The sequence below is a fragment of the Balaenoptera ricei genome, chromosome 4, assembly GCF_028023285.1.
Source record: "Balaenoptera ricei isolate mBalRic1 chromosome 4, mBalRic1.hap2, whole genome shotgun sequence".
NCBI classification, from domain to species: domain Eukaryota; kingdom Metazoa; phylum Chordata; class Mammalia; order Artiodactyla; family Balaenopteridae; genus Balaenoptera; species Balaenoptera ricei.
In genome coordinates, this window is record NC_082642.1 from 158,409,130 (window position 1) to 158,423,707 (window position 14,578).

General features: G+C 53.1%; 1 protein-coding gene across 1 annotated transcript; it reads right to left on the reverse strand.

The window, feature by feature from the left end:
• Positions 1-10,127: 10,127 nt before the first annotated feature.
• LOC132365580 (trefoil factor 3) lies at positions 10,128-13,069 on the reverse strand. The gene is made up of 3 exons (XM_059922301.1): positions 12,874-13,069; positions 11,365-11,511; positions 10,128-10,305 (listed from the first exon to the last, which is right to left on the reverse strand). The coding sequence occupies exons 1-3, from the start codon at positions 13,019-13,021 to the stop codon at positions 10,292-10,294; spliced, it is 309 nt and encodes a 102-aa protein (XP_059778284.1). The 5' UTR covers positions 13,022-13,069; the 3' UTR covers positions 10,128-10,291.
• Between the last annotated feature and the right edge of the window lie 1,509 nt (positions 13,070-14,578).

The following is a 14,578-nucleotide window of genomic DNA, read 5'->3' on the forward strand; positions in this document are numbered from 1 at the left end:
TTACTTGTGTTCAGAGTTAAATGCTTCAAATTCAAAATAACTGGCTTGAACTGTACCAGGTAAAGGGGATTTTTAGGTTGTATTTGGAATATCTTCATTGTACGTCTAGCGTGGGTTCTGGTTCATTCCTCAGTGTTCTGGTCTAACACCCCATTGTCAATAGTCACCTTTCTCTCTTGGTAACTTTCATGTTTTAGGTTGAACTGTCTTAAAGTTTTGTGTTTTTCCTCCATTTTCCAGCCTCCTCACCTATGTCTTCCCTCTTGTTAATGTCGGCCGGGGCTTTAAGAAATGCCCAGAGCCCAGATGCACGGGCCCCACGTGTGCCTCCCTTGCGATGGTCCCCAGGGACACGGGCGCTGGGCGGGAGGACCTAGGAGCCGGGTGTAGGGTGTTGTCTTAGCTCAGCTCCCCAACTTCGGTGGGTAAAGTACACTGAGCCGCGCTTCCGAGAGCAGCGTGCTTAGGGCCAGGCTGTCACCCCGGCTTGCCTTCCTCCCCAGGGACACAGGGCAGGACGCGGTGCTGGGCCAAGTCCCAGAGTGGACGGCCCCTGCAGTCCCGCCAAGTGACAGGGAGAGAGGGTGCGGGGAGCATCAGAGAGCACCCTGGGGTGGGGCAAGCTCACGAGGCTCCCTTGGCCTCCGCTCTGCACCCCTCCTGCCCTGCGGACCCCGCCCTTCTTCTGTGCGGCTTCCATTAAGGTCGTGGTCCTTCAGGTCCCTGCGCTTGGCCTCCTGACTCAGGGAGATTCCCCGGAGACAGTCATCCTCTGCCAAAGCCAGATGTTCCTGACGTCCCTGTTGGCGCCTCCCTGGGACCAGAAGCAGGAAGAAGTCGGGGAGCCCCGCACCCCCATTGCACAGTCCAATTTTCACACCTGCAGGCTCCGCTCAGCCTGTGCTGAAAAGCCAGCCTCCTGGGCAGGAAGTCGGCGTGAAGGTGATGCACTCACGCCCGTCCTTCTGCGGGCCTAGCCTAGGTTTTCTGTTAACTATCGCGTATCCTTCCCTTCTTCTCCCCATCTTTAAGGAAACGAGGGTTTAGCATTAGCTTAATTTTTTATGTTACCTCTGAACAGTCCACTTGGAATCATTCCTCAAACTGACATTCTGTGGTCTGGTCGAGCGGGCCCTGAGGCCAGCCAAGGAAGCCAGGTTTCTACAAATGACTAAAGTGAGCATAGGTCAGGCTCAGAGCCCTTGACCACCTCCCTGTTCTCAAAATAGTCCCTTGGTGTCAAAAAGGAGAAAGTACCCCAGGCACACTGGCCGTCACGTTCTGTCCAGCCAAGGGGTCATCACTGGTGGAGGCATGGCTTTGGGGCTTTTCCACAATATAATGACCATTGTAAAGCTGAAGAGAAAGGGACAGGAGCACAAAAGTGCCCTTGTGTTGTCACAGGCCGGGTCTGAGCCCTGCTTTGGGAAGGAGGGTGGTGGGTTGTGCGTACACAGCTGGAGGGCCCGGCCCACCGGTTCCCAGGGAGACACCCCAAGCCAGGGACGTGGCCACAGGCACATGTGTTTCTCCCTGGGGTTCGTGGTTTGACCCAGATGTTGGGAACGGCATGAGCCCAAGCCACACAAGCGAAAAATAGCAAAGCTGGAAATGATTACATTCAGCTGAAGTGTTCTCTCAGTGGCGTCGCCCCACCCTCTGCTTGGTGTGTCTGAATAAGCATGAAAGAGAGCCCTGTTGATCACCTGTGGGCGCCTTTGGCCTGTACTTTGCACGTGAATCTAACCGTGGCCCTGATGCTGTGTACAGTTAAATGGTATCTCCTACGTTCACTGATGTTCGGACGCCTGATTCTGGGGAACTTGTAAGCCACCTGCTGGTACCTCTGCAGGACGGGCGTCATCCCTCACCTGTAGCGGGCACCTGAGCTGGGACGGAGATGCTGAGGCTTGGCCGGCAAGCGTCGGAGTGATGAGGTGTGACCCTCCCTGCCGCCTGCTTGGGGGCCGGTTCTCAAGTCCCCCAGGGCATCTCCTGGAAGGAGGGCTCAGGGAGCCCTTGCTGCCAGCACTGGGCGTGGAGTGTTCTTTCATCTCCCCTGCCGTGAGGTGATTGTCCAGCGTCAGCCCCTTCCTTCCATCACAGCCCTGGATCGGCACGGTGGAGCTTTCTAGAAAACGGTGTTTACCCAACAGGGCTTTGCTGAAGCAGAGGAAACAGCAGGTTCATCCATTTCTGGGGGAGAAGTTACCAAACCGACCTCCGCTCTTGGGGCCCCAGCATGTGCTCTCTTGTGCTGGGTGGAATGGATCAGGCCTTGAAGGGAAAGGCTGAAAGTCATGGGTACCTGGGTCAAGGTTAAGGTCCCTATATTCATGGGTTCCTGGACATCCTGGGTGCAACCTGATCTGAAAGGTACCACGGTTGGTTTCTTTGAGAATATGTCAGTGGCCATGGTAGATATTTTGTTTTTATATCTTTACATGTTTTCACAATTCTGTCATCATGTACCTTGGGGGTCTCTTTTCCACAACCTTTGGGACACGGGTTGTCCAAGCTTCATCATAAATGTCTCATTTCAAGTCCTCGGCCAGTGAAAAATGGTAGCCGAAGGTCCTATCATCCAAACTGCTAACAAAATGGACCACCCACCCCACACAAGGAGTTTTCTGTTTCTCTAGTCAAATGCTCCCTGGGGAAGGGGGTCACCAGAAATGAGTTTCTCATAGAATGTGTATGTTTAAAAAGTTAGCATGTGTAGCTGACCCCCTTACCCGGGTTTGTTTTTCCTTTGCAGACATAGTGGCTTAATACCTGCTCATAGCTGAATCTGAATCGCTGCCTTTTACTTAATGGTTAGCTATTTAACATTTTTCCTTTGTTCTTCCTTCCAAAGCAAGAGTCAATGCAAATAACATTTTTAATCGTCGTGTAAAGATGTGCATATATCTGTATATCTAATATGTAATTATGTAATGTCTGGTTTTTATAATGCTGTGTGTATAACCTTACATTGATTTAGCCACATGACTTTAGGAAATACTGTGCTTGCACGCTGGGAGAGGTGTGCACTGTCCCAGATGAGAATGACATCTATACATACGTGCATATATGTGTGTGTGTGTGTGTGTATATATATATATATAAAATAACAGCGGCTCCATTGGGTACTTGTCTCCTTGGCTGTTTCCCTTGGGTCTATTGGAACATAGACCCAAGCAGACCCTAAGATGTGAGCTTTCTGACTCTACAGACCGTGGTCCTGCTTTGTATATTTCTGCAGAGATCTCCTTAGAAAATTTGTATGTGCATTTTTTGCAGACTTGAACTTTGTTTTCTGAAGTTAGATGCCATTTATGAAAATGTGACATAAATCAAAATAAAGCATCGTTCTTTTCAGATTTCTGTTTCTCTCTCCATTTTGCTTTTAACAACAGCAGCCTGCAGACCAGCCAGGAGAACTGGGCCTGGGGTCTGGCGGAGCCTGTGGGGAATTTTCTCCTTCCTGCTCTGCCCTCTCTTTTAATGAAAAACTTCCTCTGGTAGGTGTTACAATGGCTTTGGATGAAATTGGAAAGAAAAATAAGAGTGATGGTGGCGATGTGCAAGCCCCGCTTGTTAGGTGATGTGGTAGCACAGGGTCAGGTGCCTTTTTTTTTAAATAAATTTATTTATTTATTTATTTATTTATCTTTGGCTGTGTTGGGTCTTTGTTTCTGTGCGAGGGCTCTCTCCAGTTGCGGCGAGCGGGGGCCACTCTTCATCGCGGTGCGCGTGCCTCTCACTATTGCAGCCTCTCTTGTTGCGGAGCACAGGCTCCAGACGCGCAGGCTCAGTAGTTGTGGCTCACAGGCCTAGCCGCTCCGCGGCATGTGGGATCTTCCCGGACCGGGGCACGAACCCGTGTCCCCTGCATTGGCAGGCAGATTCCCAACCACTGTGCCACCAGGGAAGCCCCCAGGTGCCTTTTATATGTGGTCTCATTTCACTGCCATCCTTGGGGCCAGCGTGTCACTGCCAGCCCATTTCACAGGCCAGGGAACTGAGGCTCAGAGAGATTAGACAAGTGGCCCGAGGCAAGTGATGGAGGCAGAATCCAGACGGTGACAGTAGCCGGGGAACCGGCGCTCCGACCCCTGCTTCGCATTCTCTCGTTTGGAAGAAGACACTGAAGAACTGACAGCGAAGAATCCACCGGGTCACGGGAAGTGGCCTGGGGGAGTCCGTGCCCCACACCCAGGGGAAATTTCTCCCAGGCGCTTTGCTTAGGGCAGGGTGATGGGCGAACACCCCCAGGAGTCAGCTTTGGGGGCCTTTGTGCCGTCAGGGCCCCATACGGGTCAGCACTGGGGTTCAACCATCACTCTGGCATTAATCACCCGGTGTGGCCGTAATGGGGTTGGACTAGGTTACCTTTGCAGCTGTGGAGGAAGGTGTGCGTGCAGGGACAGGACAGAGAAACCACACTGAGGACCTGGCGCCCCCGTTCCTTCTCCCTGCCCAGGCTTCTCTGTCCCTGGATGCTGTCGTGTGCTCCCGAACCACCTGCCACCTTCCCCACCAAAATCCCCACTCCTTCCCCACTCCTTCCCAAATGATCTTTATTAGAAATTTTAATTTACAAATGTTCTGCACACTTCTTTGAACAAATAATGCAAAAGTTAGTAATCTCAGCCCCAAACCATCCTTCCCCAAGCCCACCCCCTCGAGGTAACCAGAGCTGACGACCAGACGGCAGGTTCTCACCCAGCCCCTCATCCCACCCAGAAAGACATTCTTCACGCCACGCTTCCCGCCCCTCACCCCAGATTGCCAACAGCGCCCTGGGCCAGAAGATACAGCACTCACGCCTTCGTCAGAATGTTCCAGAATCCGTAGAGCCATGTCCCTTCTGAGCCCTGCTGTGGTTGTTTCTACCATAACAACCATGCTTCAGTAAGTCTGAAAATTTGGAAAACATCCTTATACTTATATCCTTACAACCTACCATTTAAACCACAGAAGCTTTTCTGGAAACTCAAGCGGAAGGAAATCCAAAATGCGAAACAGGCACGCAGAGAAGGTCTCCCACTGGAGGTGGAACTGCAGACCCCACGGGTGCCCCCCACTCTCACAGTGCTTTCAAGGCAGCCCCATCCAGCACCCACATGCTGCCTCTGGTCCCATGTCACCTACACCAGGACGCTTCCCCCTGGCCTCTCCCAACCAGGCCATTCCTGCCCCAAACGGGATTCCCCTACGGGGCACCTTGGTTTAGGGACCGTCCATCCACCTGTTGGAGACCTTGTCTAAGTTGGCTGTGGCCTGAGACCCTGCCTACCCAGTTCTTCCTTCCCCGCCCCATTCAGTGGTGTCAGATCCGCAGTGAGATCTGAGACCTCCTGCTGCACCCGCTCTCCTCCCTCACAGGGTCCCCCCACCATGAGTCTGCTGACTATCTGACCCTGTGCGGGTATCTGAGTTTGAAGCTAAATCCCTCCTCTCCATGCCACTGAATGTTCAACAATTCTTGGAATAGCATGATAAATTCCAGTGAATTTTCGACATATTCTGGAACAGTGCAGAGGGAACCATTGCCAAATAAGAAATGCTGAAGCGACGCTCTTACAGACCAACCGTACTGACACAAGAGGAGGGAGAAGCATATAAACACCACAAGAAGTTATCAGTAGGTTTAGTGGCCGCGCTGTGTGCTGGGGGCTGGTGGGGGGGAAGCCTGGTGTTATCTTCCTTTTCCACCAACAGCACTGGGCTTCTGGCTTCTCCTTGGCAAGTCAAAGCTCTCATTCCATGGTTTCTGGAAGGTTCTACAAATATGCACCATTAGTCAGTGAGGAAGGTACTTGATATCAAAGTGATCCCTGGATCCTGTGAAACTCAATTGATAATTTGAATTCACCCTGAGCCACTTGTGGATTCAAATTTTAGAGGCGCACTGACCAGGAGGTGTGGAGGTTTAAGGGCAGTGTAAAGGCCACGTGGGCCGTGGGCAGTCAGTGTCAGCTAAGTGCCTTTAGGGGGGCTGAAGTCCACCCATGATGATGATATTAGATGCAGCCCAGCAAAAGCGGCCAGCCCACCCCGGGTTTGAGTCTTAGCAAGGCCGTGTCCTTGAGCGAATTTGTCTCAGTGTCCTCATTGGTGAAGTAAGGTAAATATCAAGTTACTCACTGCACTCTGGATAAAAGAAAAAAAAGTTTCCGGTCCACACTGTAGTACTTCTTATCCCAGAATTTTAAAATCGGTTAGCACTCTCTGGGTACTTAATTGACATCCGCTGTCCAGAGCCAAGAAGGTTGTTTAAAATTCCCAAGGGAGACCACCCCCCGCCCGAGAGACCCCCATCGAGTCACAGAGAACGCAAGGACAGAAGAGGGCTCAGTGGGATCATCTGCTGGCTCCTGGCAAGCCAGTAATTAGAATAATTATTCTAGTTTATCGGCATTTCAGTGTTTCCTTTCTAAACCTAGCCAGTTATTATGGACCTTTACACAAGGTTGGAAACATATTAACTATTTAATTTCCTTATCCCAAATCTATTGTGACTTACAAACTGAATTAGATGGGAATGACCATTGGGAGGGGCTATGCTTCAGCCACAACCTTCTAGAAGGGCTCTGAACCCTCCCTGCGTCCTGCTGTTGGCCTGTCCTCACAGGCTGCCTCTGGGCGCCACTCCCTGACCAAGTTACTGTAGGGGTCCGTGGAGAGTTTCCTCTTCCGGAAATGAAAATGGGGATGGTGGTACCCCTCACCGCGTGGGCTTTCGAGGAGTTAGCAAATCTCAAGCACCTGATGGGCGTCTGACGCATGCCAAGTGCTTGATCATCTCATTAGCTTTGATTATCTTTACAGATTCCTCTGGGTGTCCGCCAGGGACTCCCGGCTGGCTGCACCGTGAGATGTCCGTACCTGGGGGAAGGATAAAGGCAGAAACCACCCTGCCCCCAACACAGAGCACCCCGGGAACCGCATCTCCCCAAGTTCCTTCCACCCCCAGATGTCACCCTGAGATGCTGGGCTTCACGCAGACCCTTCGTGTGTCTGCCCAAAGGGTGAAACGAGAGGCAACCACACCGTTAGGGCAGACACACAAAATGTGGTACACACGTGTTTCAGCTTCACCCCAAAATTCATTTGTGATGTGCACGTCAGTGACTTGAGTTTTCTCTATTGCTGAACTTAAAATCCCCACCCAGGCACTTTGGGGCAAATTCCATCCCGTTCCCTGCTGAGCGAGCTGGGGCTTGCTGGGGTCCGGGCTTCCATGCTGGGCAGGGTTGTGTGGACCTCCGCAAGCCCCCCGCCCCCGGGCTGGCGTGCACCGAGGTGGGGTCCCGATGGGACACTCTCCCAGACCCTTCTGGAACCTGCGGGTTCAGCGGGGCTGCTTCCAGCTCTCTTTGGCAGGACACACAGCAGACCGGGGTCCTCACTGACCTGAGGGCACTGGAGTCTCCCACCACCCCCACGCATCTTCCCCTCCCCCCCACCCGGAGGCTGCCCCGTCAGGCGTCCAGGCTGGGAACGGAGAAAGAGCCCCCTCTACTGTGAGAGCTCAGAGCTGCTGGGGTGGGTGAGTGTCTTCGGATGCTGGAACCAGATCTCCCTGCACTGCGTGTGACCCTGGGGTCCTGACCTAACCTCTCTGTGCCTCTGCTTGTTCACTTGCAAAAATGGAGATGATCATCCGTACTTTGCTGTGGGAATTAAAGGAAGTCAAATGTGTAAAACCCCGCAGGGCTGCGGCAGTGGGCACTAAAGGAGGGTGAGCGGCTCTTTCAGTATTTTTAGGGGGAGACAGGACGCTTCCCTGAGACGCCCGCCTCTCTCTCTCCCCACCCACCGGGCCCAGAGGACATCTCCAGAGGCGGAAAATGAAGGGCACTGGGCCATGCCTTGGGTTAGACTTAACCACGAGAGAAAAGAGAATGAGAAAAAATTCAAAATTCTCTGCAAAGACGGAGATTTCCCTTAATCGGTGGACACTGGGGGTCAGCTTTGCTCAGCCTTGCGCATGCTGTCAGCAGGCAAGGTAGCTGGGGGGTGGGGTATCGTAATAAATCTTATCTAGGAGGCGGATGGCTTGAAGCCAGGCTACCGCTGGGACTGCAGGAAGCCATCATCACCCAGGTCAGCCAGCACAGGGTGCTGATGGTCGCTGAGGTTTGGGCCAGGTCGGACGGGGAAGTAGGCTTGCTTGTGTCCGGCTCCATCGTGGTCAGGGTGGTCCGGCCTGATGGTGGTCTGTGAGCACATTTATGAGACTACCACAGCCTCCCACACCGTGTGGCTAGGGCGAGGTCTGGGATCGAAGGGGGTGCCCATAACTCAGTAACGATATTTTAACGTAATTTTTTTAAAAGTGGCCTGGCGGGGTGCCCACATGTCTGTGGTCTTCATGGCTCAGGGGACAAGTGAGCCACCGGTTTTGCTTGTTTATTTCGCTTTTACCGCAGGCTGGAGAGTGCAAGTCTCAGAGCCTGGGTCAGCGTCTGCCTGGTCAGGCCAGTCTCTGGAGACCTGGTCCTTCCCCCTCACAGCCCCTCACTTCACATCCGTTGTCAGGTGTCTGCCCTGCACAGATGGGCGTGCCCGGCTTCTCTGCCCGGCTGGACATCACTGGGGCTGTGCTCCGCCCTAGACACCCTGACCTAATCACCAGACTCTGAGATTTTTGAAAACTCCTTGGGTGATTCTAACATCCACGTCCATTGTTTCAACCACTTGTGAAGCACTGGCTTTGGGGAGGGGCTGGTATTCCCCGTTCACCGGGACCCCAGGGCACACGGGGCCCAGCTTGCACGACGACGCCCCCTGCCCCCTGCACGAACAACGGAGCGAAGGTTGGGGAGAGAGGTGTGCGCCCCAGGATGGGAAGATTAAGGCCCACCTCCCCATCCTCCCACCTGTGGACGATTCTCCTGAGCAGGGATGAAGGTCTCTCCAGTGTCTGAGTCTGGCCTGGGGTCTTCCCAAGTCCCCGGGAAAGCACACTCGCAAGACGGGACCCTGAACAGCCAGCAAAGGAACAGAAGCCGCCGTCTGGGGCCTGGGGGTGGGGGGTGAGGACCGTCTCCCATGATGGTGTCGGTGGCCTTGACACAGAAGCAGTGGCTCAGACCTGACCACGGGAGTGACGGGTGGGTGGTGGCAGCAGCGTCTGTGAGGGGAGATAGCAGCTCCCCTGGGCCTCGAGCTCCATCCAGAAGGGCTGGTGCAGGGGGCCTGGGATGCTGGGACCTCTGAGGTGGTGTCCCCTCAGCGGGGGCTTTGAGATGAGTTACTTATCCTACAACAAAGGTAATATCTCACTTCAAGGATGTTCATAGGATCTCACTCGAGAGACCTGGCCCAAAGTGCAAGCTTAAAAACAAAGCCTTTTGTTTCGAAAAGGAGCCAGTGTCTCTTTTCCAGCGGGAAGGATGGCTCAGACCCAGAAACCCCCCCTCCGGAGGCTGCGCTGCTTTCTGGCCCCCGTGCGGCCTAAACAAGCCCTGTGGTAGAATCAGTAGAATTGTCTGTGCAACCTTAACAGAGTCCTGTCAGCAGAAGGAGAGCAGGACACTCAGCGTGGACAGCTGAGAACACTCCCGGTGTCCCTGGAGACCCTCCCGGTGTCCGTGGAAACCCTCCCGGTGTCCGTGGAGAGCTGCGTGTCCCCAAGAGTGAGGGAGGGGACAACTCTCCATCTCGGGGTTACTAAGACTTCATGAGCGTTCGTGGTGACACTTGCTCATTTATCCACAAAGCTGCATCCATTTTCAGAGGAAAGAAGCAAAAGGAGGCCACCCAAGCTGTCACAGATGGTAAACTCGACTTACAAAGAAATACCAAAAAGTGCCAATTGGTAAGGTGGTTTTATTGGCTTTCTCTTCGCCAAGAAAGACATTAATAATCTTTTTTTTTTTTTGGAACTTATATTTGAAACGATGTTTCTCAAGTGACACTTAGAAGGTGGCTTGCCCTCCCCGTCAGGTCAGCACTAGATGTGAGGTTTGCTGCACCCTCACAGCTAGGGAGCTACTTTGGGGTCCTTCCCTCCTCCCCAGGCCTGGGGGAGACCCTCTGCTGGGAGATGCTAAGACACCCTCCGCTGCCCCCGTCTGTGAAATGCTCAGAAGGGAGAGAGTGACTGGGCAGAAATAAAACACAACAGCAGGAAGTCTCAGCAAGACGTGTCCTCATGCTGAGTATGGGAGCTTTATTCTTTAAGGCATCAGGCCTCGCACGTTAGGGGCGGCGCTTGCCGGGAGCAGGTGATAGAACAGGAGCGGCTCCAGCACCAGGCAGAGAGTCCCCCTCCCACCCGTCCGGCAGCAGCATGGCCTCAGAAGGTGCATTCTGGAAACAAAGCACAGACATGCGTTACCCTGAGCCGTCTCGTCCCTGCCCTCCCGCTGCCCCACTTCTCCAGCTCCAGACAGGCTCCAAGGTCAGCGCCGTTTGCTGCTTTCCACACCAAGTCCCTGGGGAAGGGTTGAGTTCCCCCCGACCCTCGTGGGACAATAGCCACATGCCCCACGGGGACCCAGGTTGTCGGGGCAGATGGCACTGGAGACGGGCCCAGGCAGGGCCACTGCCAGAGTTCAAGGAAGTGTCGTCGCAGGCCGAGGAGCCGGCAGAGCGGGGACGGCCAGCGCAGGGGTGACTCTCCCTCCTGGGCCCAGAGCCTTATCTGGACCTCTGCCCGGGTTTGCTGGGAAGGGGAGGAGCCCCTGGACAGTGGGCGGGGGCCCCGTGCTGATTAGGGAGCCGGGATCAGGCTGAGATGCGGCCTCCTTTGTCGAGGACGAAGGGCAAGAGTGGCCCCCCCGGGTGCTCATTCCAGGAAGGGGCCTTAGGTAGCTACGTTCATCTTAGACGGTGAGCTGGCACCGGGGCTGCCAGATGGCTCACGGCCACCTCCGCGCCCCCCGTGTGATGCGTGAGGCATGGCGCCAAGACAGCAAATCCCCCGTGCACAGCCTGCTCCTGACACGCGGTTCCCCAGGGGCTGTCCTGCACCCCACCGCTCCAGCGATGGAGGGGTGAGCACCTCGTGCTGGGGGCAGGGGTGGGGGATGGCAGGGTGGGGAGAGGTGCCAGGACTCCAGCCCAGCCGAGAGCATGTCGCCAGTCGCAAAGGACAGAGACTCTGCAGGGGTCGTGTGCTGAAAATGACCTTGAAATCCGCCCAGCTTTCCAAACCTACGTATTGTCCATTTCTCTCCAGAGTAGTTTTTAAACTAGTTCCCTCTCCATAGGGCCTCGACTTTGAACACGTTTCTGGAATGATTAGAGTTTGCACAGAACTCCTCGGCCAACTGACAGCCGTGGCACAGGGGGTCCCACCCAGGGCCCAGGTGTGTGTGGCTTCCTGGGGGCCCGGAAAGGTCCCCCGTGCACGTGGGGCTGACTCACCTGTTTCCTGCAGGGGCTTGAAGCACCAGGGCACCCCGGAGATGCTGGAGTCGAAGCAGCAGCCCCGGTTGTTGCACTGCTCGGGGGTGACCTCGGGGTAGCCGCAGTCTACCCTCTCCTTGGCCGGGACCTTGCACTGGTTCGGCGCTGTCCCAAACAAAGCCCAGTCAGAACACTTGCTGGCTTGGGGTTGGTCTACCGGCTGCACTTTGCAGGTCTGCACCCTCCCGCAGCTCCTGAGTTCAGAGGCTGTGATCTCACCCCTCCCATAACCTGTGCTTGTCTGCGTGTCGAGGACACTCTCCCCTTAAATGTTTAAAGAGAAACGTTCTGTCGGAGATCTGGCTGGCTACCTGGTGCCTCTCACTTGGGTGCTCCTAGCACCCTGTCAGGAAGTCAGTAGGGCTTGGATTCCTTCCAGCTGGGAGGTACCCATGGGAATCCAGGGCCCCTGAACCCGGAAGCAATGTTCCCCTTCATTGTCTTATCAAAAAAATCTCCCCCTTAAAACAAAAGAAGGCGGCGGGCATTCAAAAGAGGAAATCACAATGCGTGTTATTTTCTGTTTCTTCTCTGCATCTCCCTACCCCCCCGTCAAACCTTCCCTGTACATCCTTGGGCCTCTAATATTCATTTTCCAAGTAAGTCTTTATGTCTGAAGTTCAGCAAAAGTCCACTTTGCCTCATTTCTTAAACTGGATTTTTCCTTAGGGAAATAGAAATCACGTGACATCTCAGATCCTCTCCTATGGCTGCCAATTCATAATTCCTTATTCCACTGCTTCCCAAACTTTGTTCACATTGGGATCAGCCGGGGATCTTGAAAAACCACTGATACCTCCTCCCACCCGGAGACTCTCTGATATAGTTGGCATATCCTGGGCTTTGAGGGTTTTAAAATCTTCCAGGTGATTCTGATGGGTGAGAGTTTGAGATCTCTCAGTAGATAACTGCCACACCCTGATTTCTTCACACCCTGGTTAATGGAGCAGCCACATTCCATTGGAACTGCGGTGCGATGGCTAAATGAAAACTGTGTTTGTAGGTATGGAAAATGTTCTGGAAGTGATCGTTTTCATTTGTCTCTTCTTTTTGTTTTGCAAATGTGCCAGAATAATGCACAAAGACCTATATTGTAATTCGGAAATCTCCAGCAAGGAAGGCAGTGGGATAGTGGGCTTCGGTGTTGGCTGCCAGCCAGGTGGACCTGCGTTCCAATCCTGATTTCCACACTGCCCGAGAGGGTCAGTTATAAACTTTCTGAGCCTCAGTTTCCTTGTCTGTAAAATGGGGACAGCAAGACCCAATTTGTAGAGCTGTTGAGAGAAAATGTGTGTGTCTGGTAGGTGGCAATTATTAAATTATTAAGGGACCTGGTCACTCTCCTCAAGCCACAGGAAGCCCCCAGCCTGGCTCTTCCACGTCCCGTCCCCTCGTCATGTGCTCCCACCCCGCCACCCGGCCCCTCCTCCTTCCTGCTGAGTGGGAGGAGGTCAGAGCGGTACTCACACAGGCCCACGTACTGCCCAGTAGAGCTGGAGGACACCAAGGCCAGGACCATCACCAGCAGCCAGAACTTTCTGGCCTCCATGGTCACGGGCGGGCTCTGGGGACCTGTCGGCTCAGAGAACATGCCACGTCGGCCGAGAAGACTCATTTATACCCCTGTGTTTACACAGGCACTCCGGATTCTGTTTGTCTGGGGAGCCCTTCCCTCTAGGTCCGGCCCCACCTGCTTCTCCCCTGCACAAGATGGTACAACCCCCAGAGCGTCGTCCATTCCAAAGGGGAGAGGCTGCTTCCAACCCCACTTTTTTGGTAGCAAGCCAGCGGTGGTAGCAGATTCCAGTTGCCTGTGAATACCTCTCTGTCAGGGGGCAGGGCCATGTCAATGCCTGTGTTAGCCTGGCTGGGAGAAAAGGATAAAGGCTCAGCGTGGGGCTGGAGGGCAGGGTCAACAGGCCTGGGCATCAATCCTGCAACCCGCCCAGCAGCAGGCCACCAGGGTTCCTGCTCAGCGACAAGAGCTTAGCTTAATCGCAGACCAGCCTCGGGTACTTGAAAAGACAGGTGACGGCGCAAGTGCGGTATGTGGTGTGTGCAGATTTCACAACTCTTGAAAGGTAGAAGTTCCTTTTCTTTCTTTTTTGCTTTTCTGCAGCAAAAAAATTGTTTTTATCATCAGCTACACGTTAACAAATGTATTAAATAAACTTATTCAATACATTTTCATAAAAATATAATACCTGCAGCTGGTTTTTATTTTTTTTAATATTTTCTTGCCATGGACCATTTTTTTTTTTTTTTAAGTCTTTATTGAATTTGTTACCATATTGCCCCTGTTTTATGTTTTGGTTTCTTGGCCAGGAGCCATGTGGGATCTTAGCTCCCTGACCAGGGATTGAACCCGCACCCCCTGTAATGGAAGGTGAAGTCCTAACCACTGGACCGCCAGGGAAGTCCCTGCAGTAGGTTTTTTAAATCAGACAGTACAGAAGACTCTCCCCCTTTTGTATGGCGCTGTCCATGTTTAACACGTTCTTAGGTGTTTTCCAGAATGTTTTCTGTACATTTAAGCACATTTTTAACACAAAGGCGAATTTACACCTTGCCCAGCTGGCTTTTTTTTTTTAAGTGAAGGCTGTATCTTGGAAATTATTTTATGACAGCATATCTAAATAAGACAGGTATAATTTTACCCATTTTCTGGAGGAACAAACCAAGGTTCAAAATGTTACTGAATCCAAGCTCATACTTCTGACCACACAACAGACCAATAAATCGAGAGACAGGTTGGGGCAGGAATAGTGGCTTTATTGGGAAAGCCAGCAGACACAGGAGAGGGTGGACTCGTGTCCCAAAGAAGCATCTTACCCGAGTTAGAATTCGGGCTTCTTCTATTCTAAAAGGGGAGGGGGTGTGGTTGTTTGCCTCAAACTTCTTAGTGCCACCAGACCCAGACCTTTGTTCTTGCAGCTTTCCACGCAGGTCTAGTCACCGCGTTCCTGTAAACTTCCAACAAGACAAGTGTTATTCTCTATTGTGCAACTTTTTATCCCTATGTGAATGAAAAGGGTTTTACCTTTAAAGGTCAAGCCTGGGAGGCAGAGCCTTGAGAAAGGGCTGTTATGTATAGTTCAGGCTATAGGTGACATTCCGGTGCCCAGGTGAAGAGGCAACATGGTTAAGCACCGAGCACAAAGGTTAGAGCTGA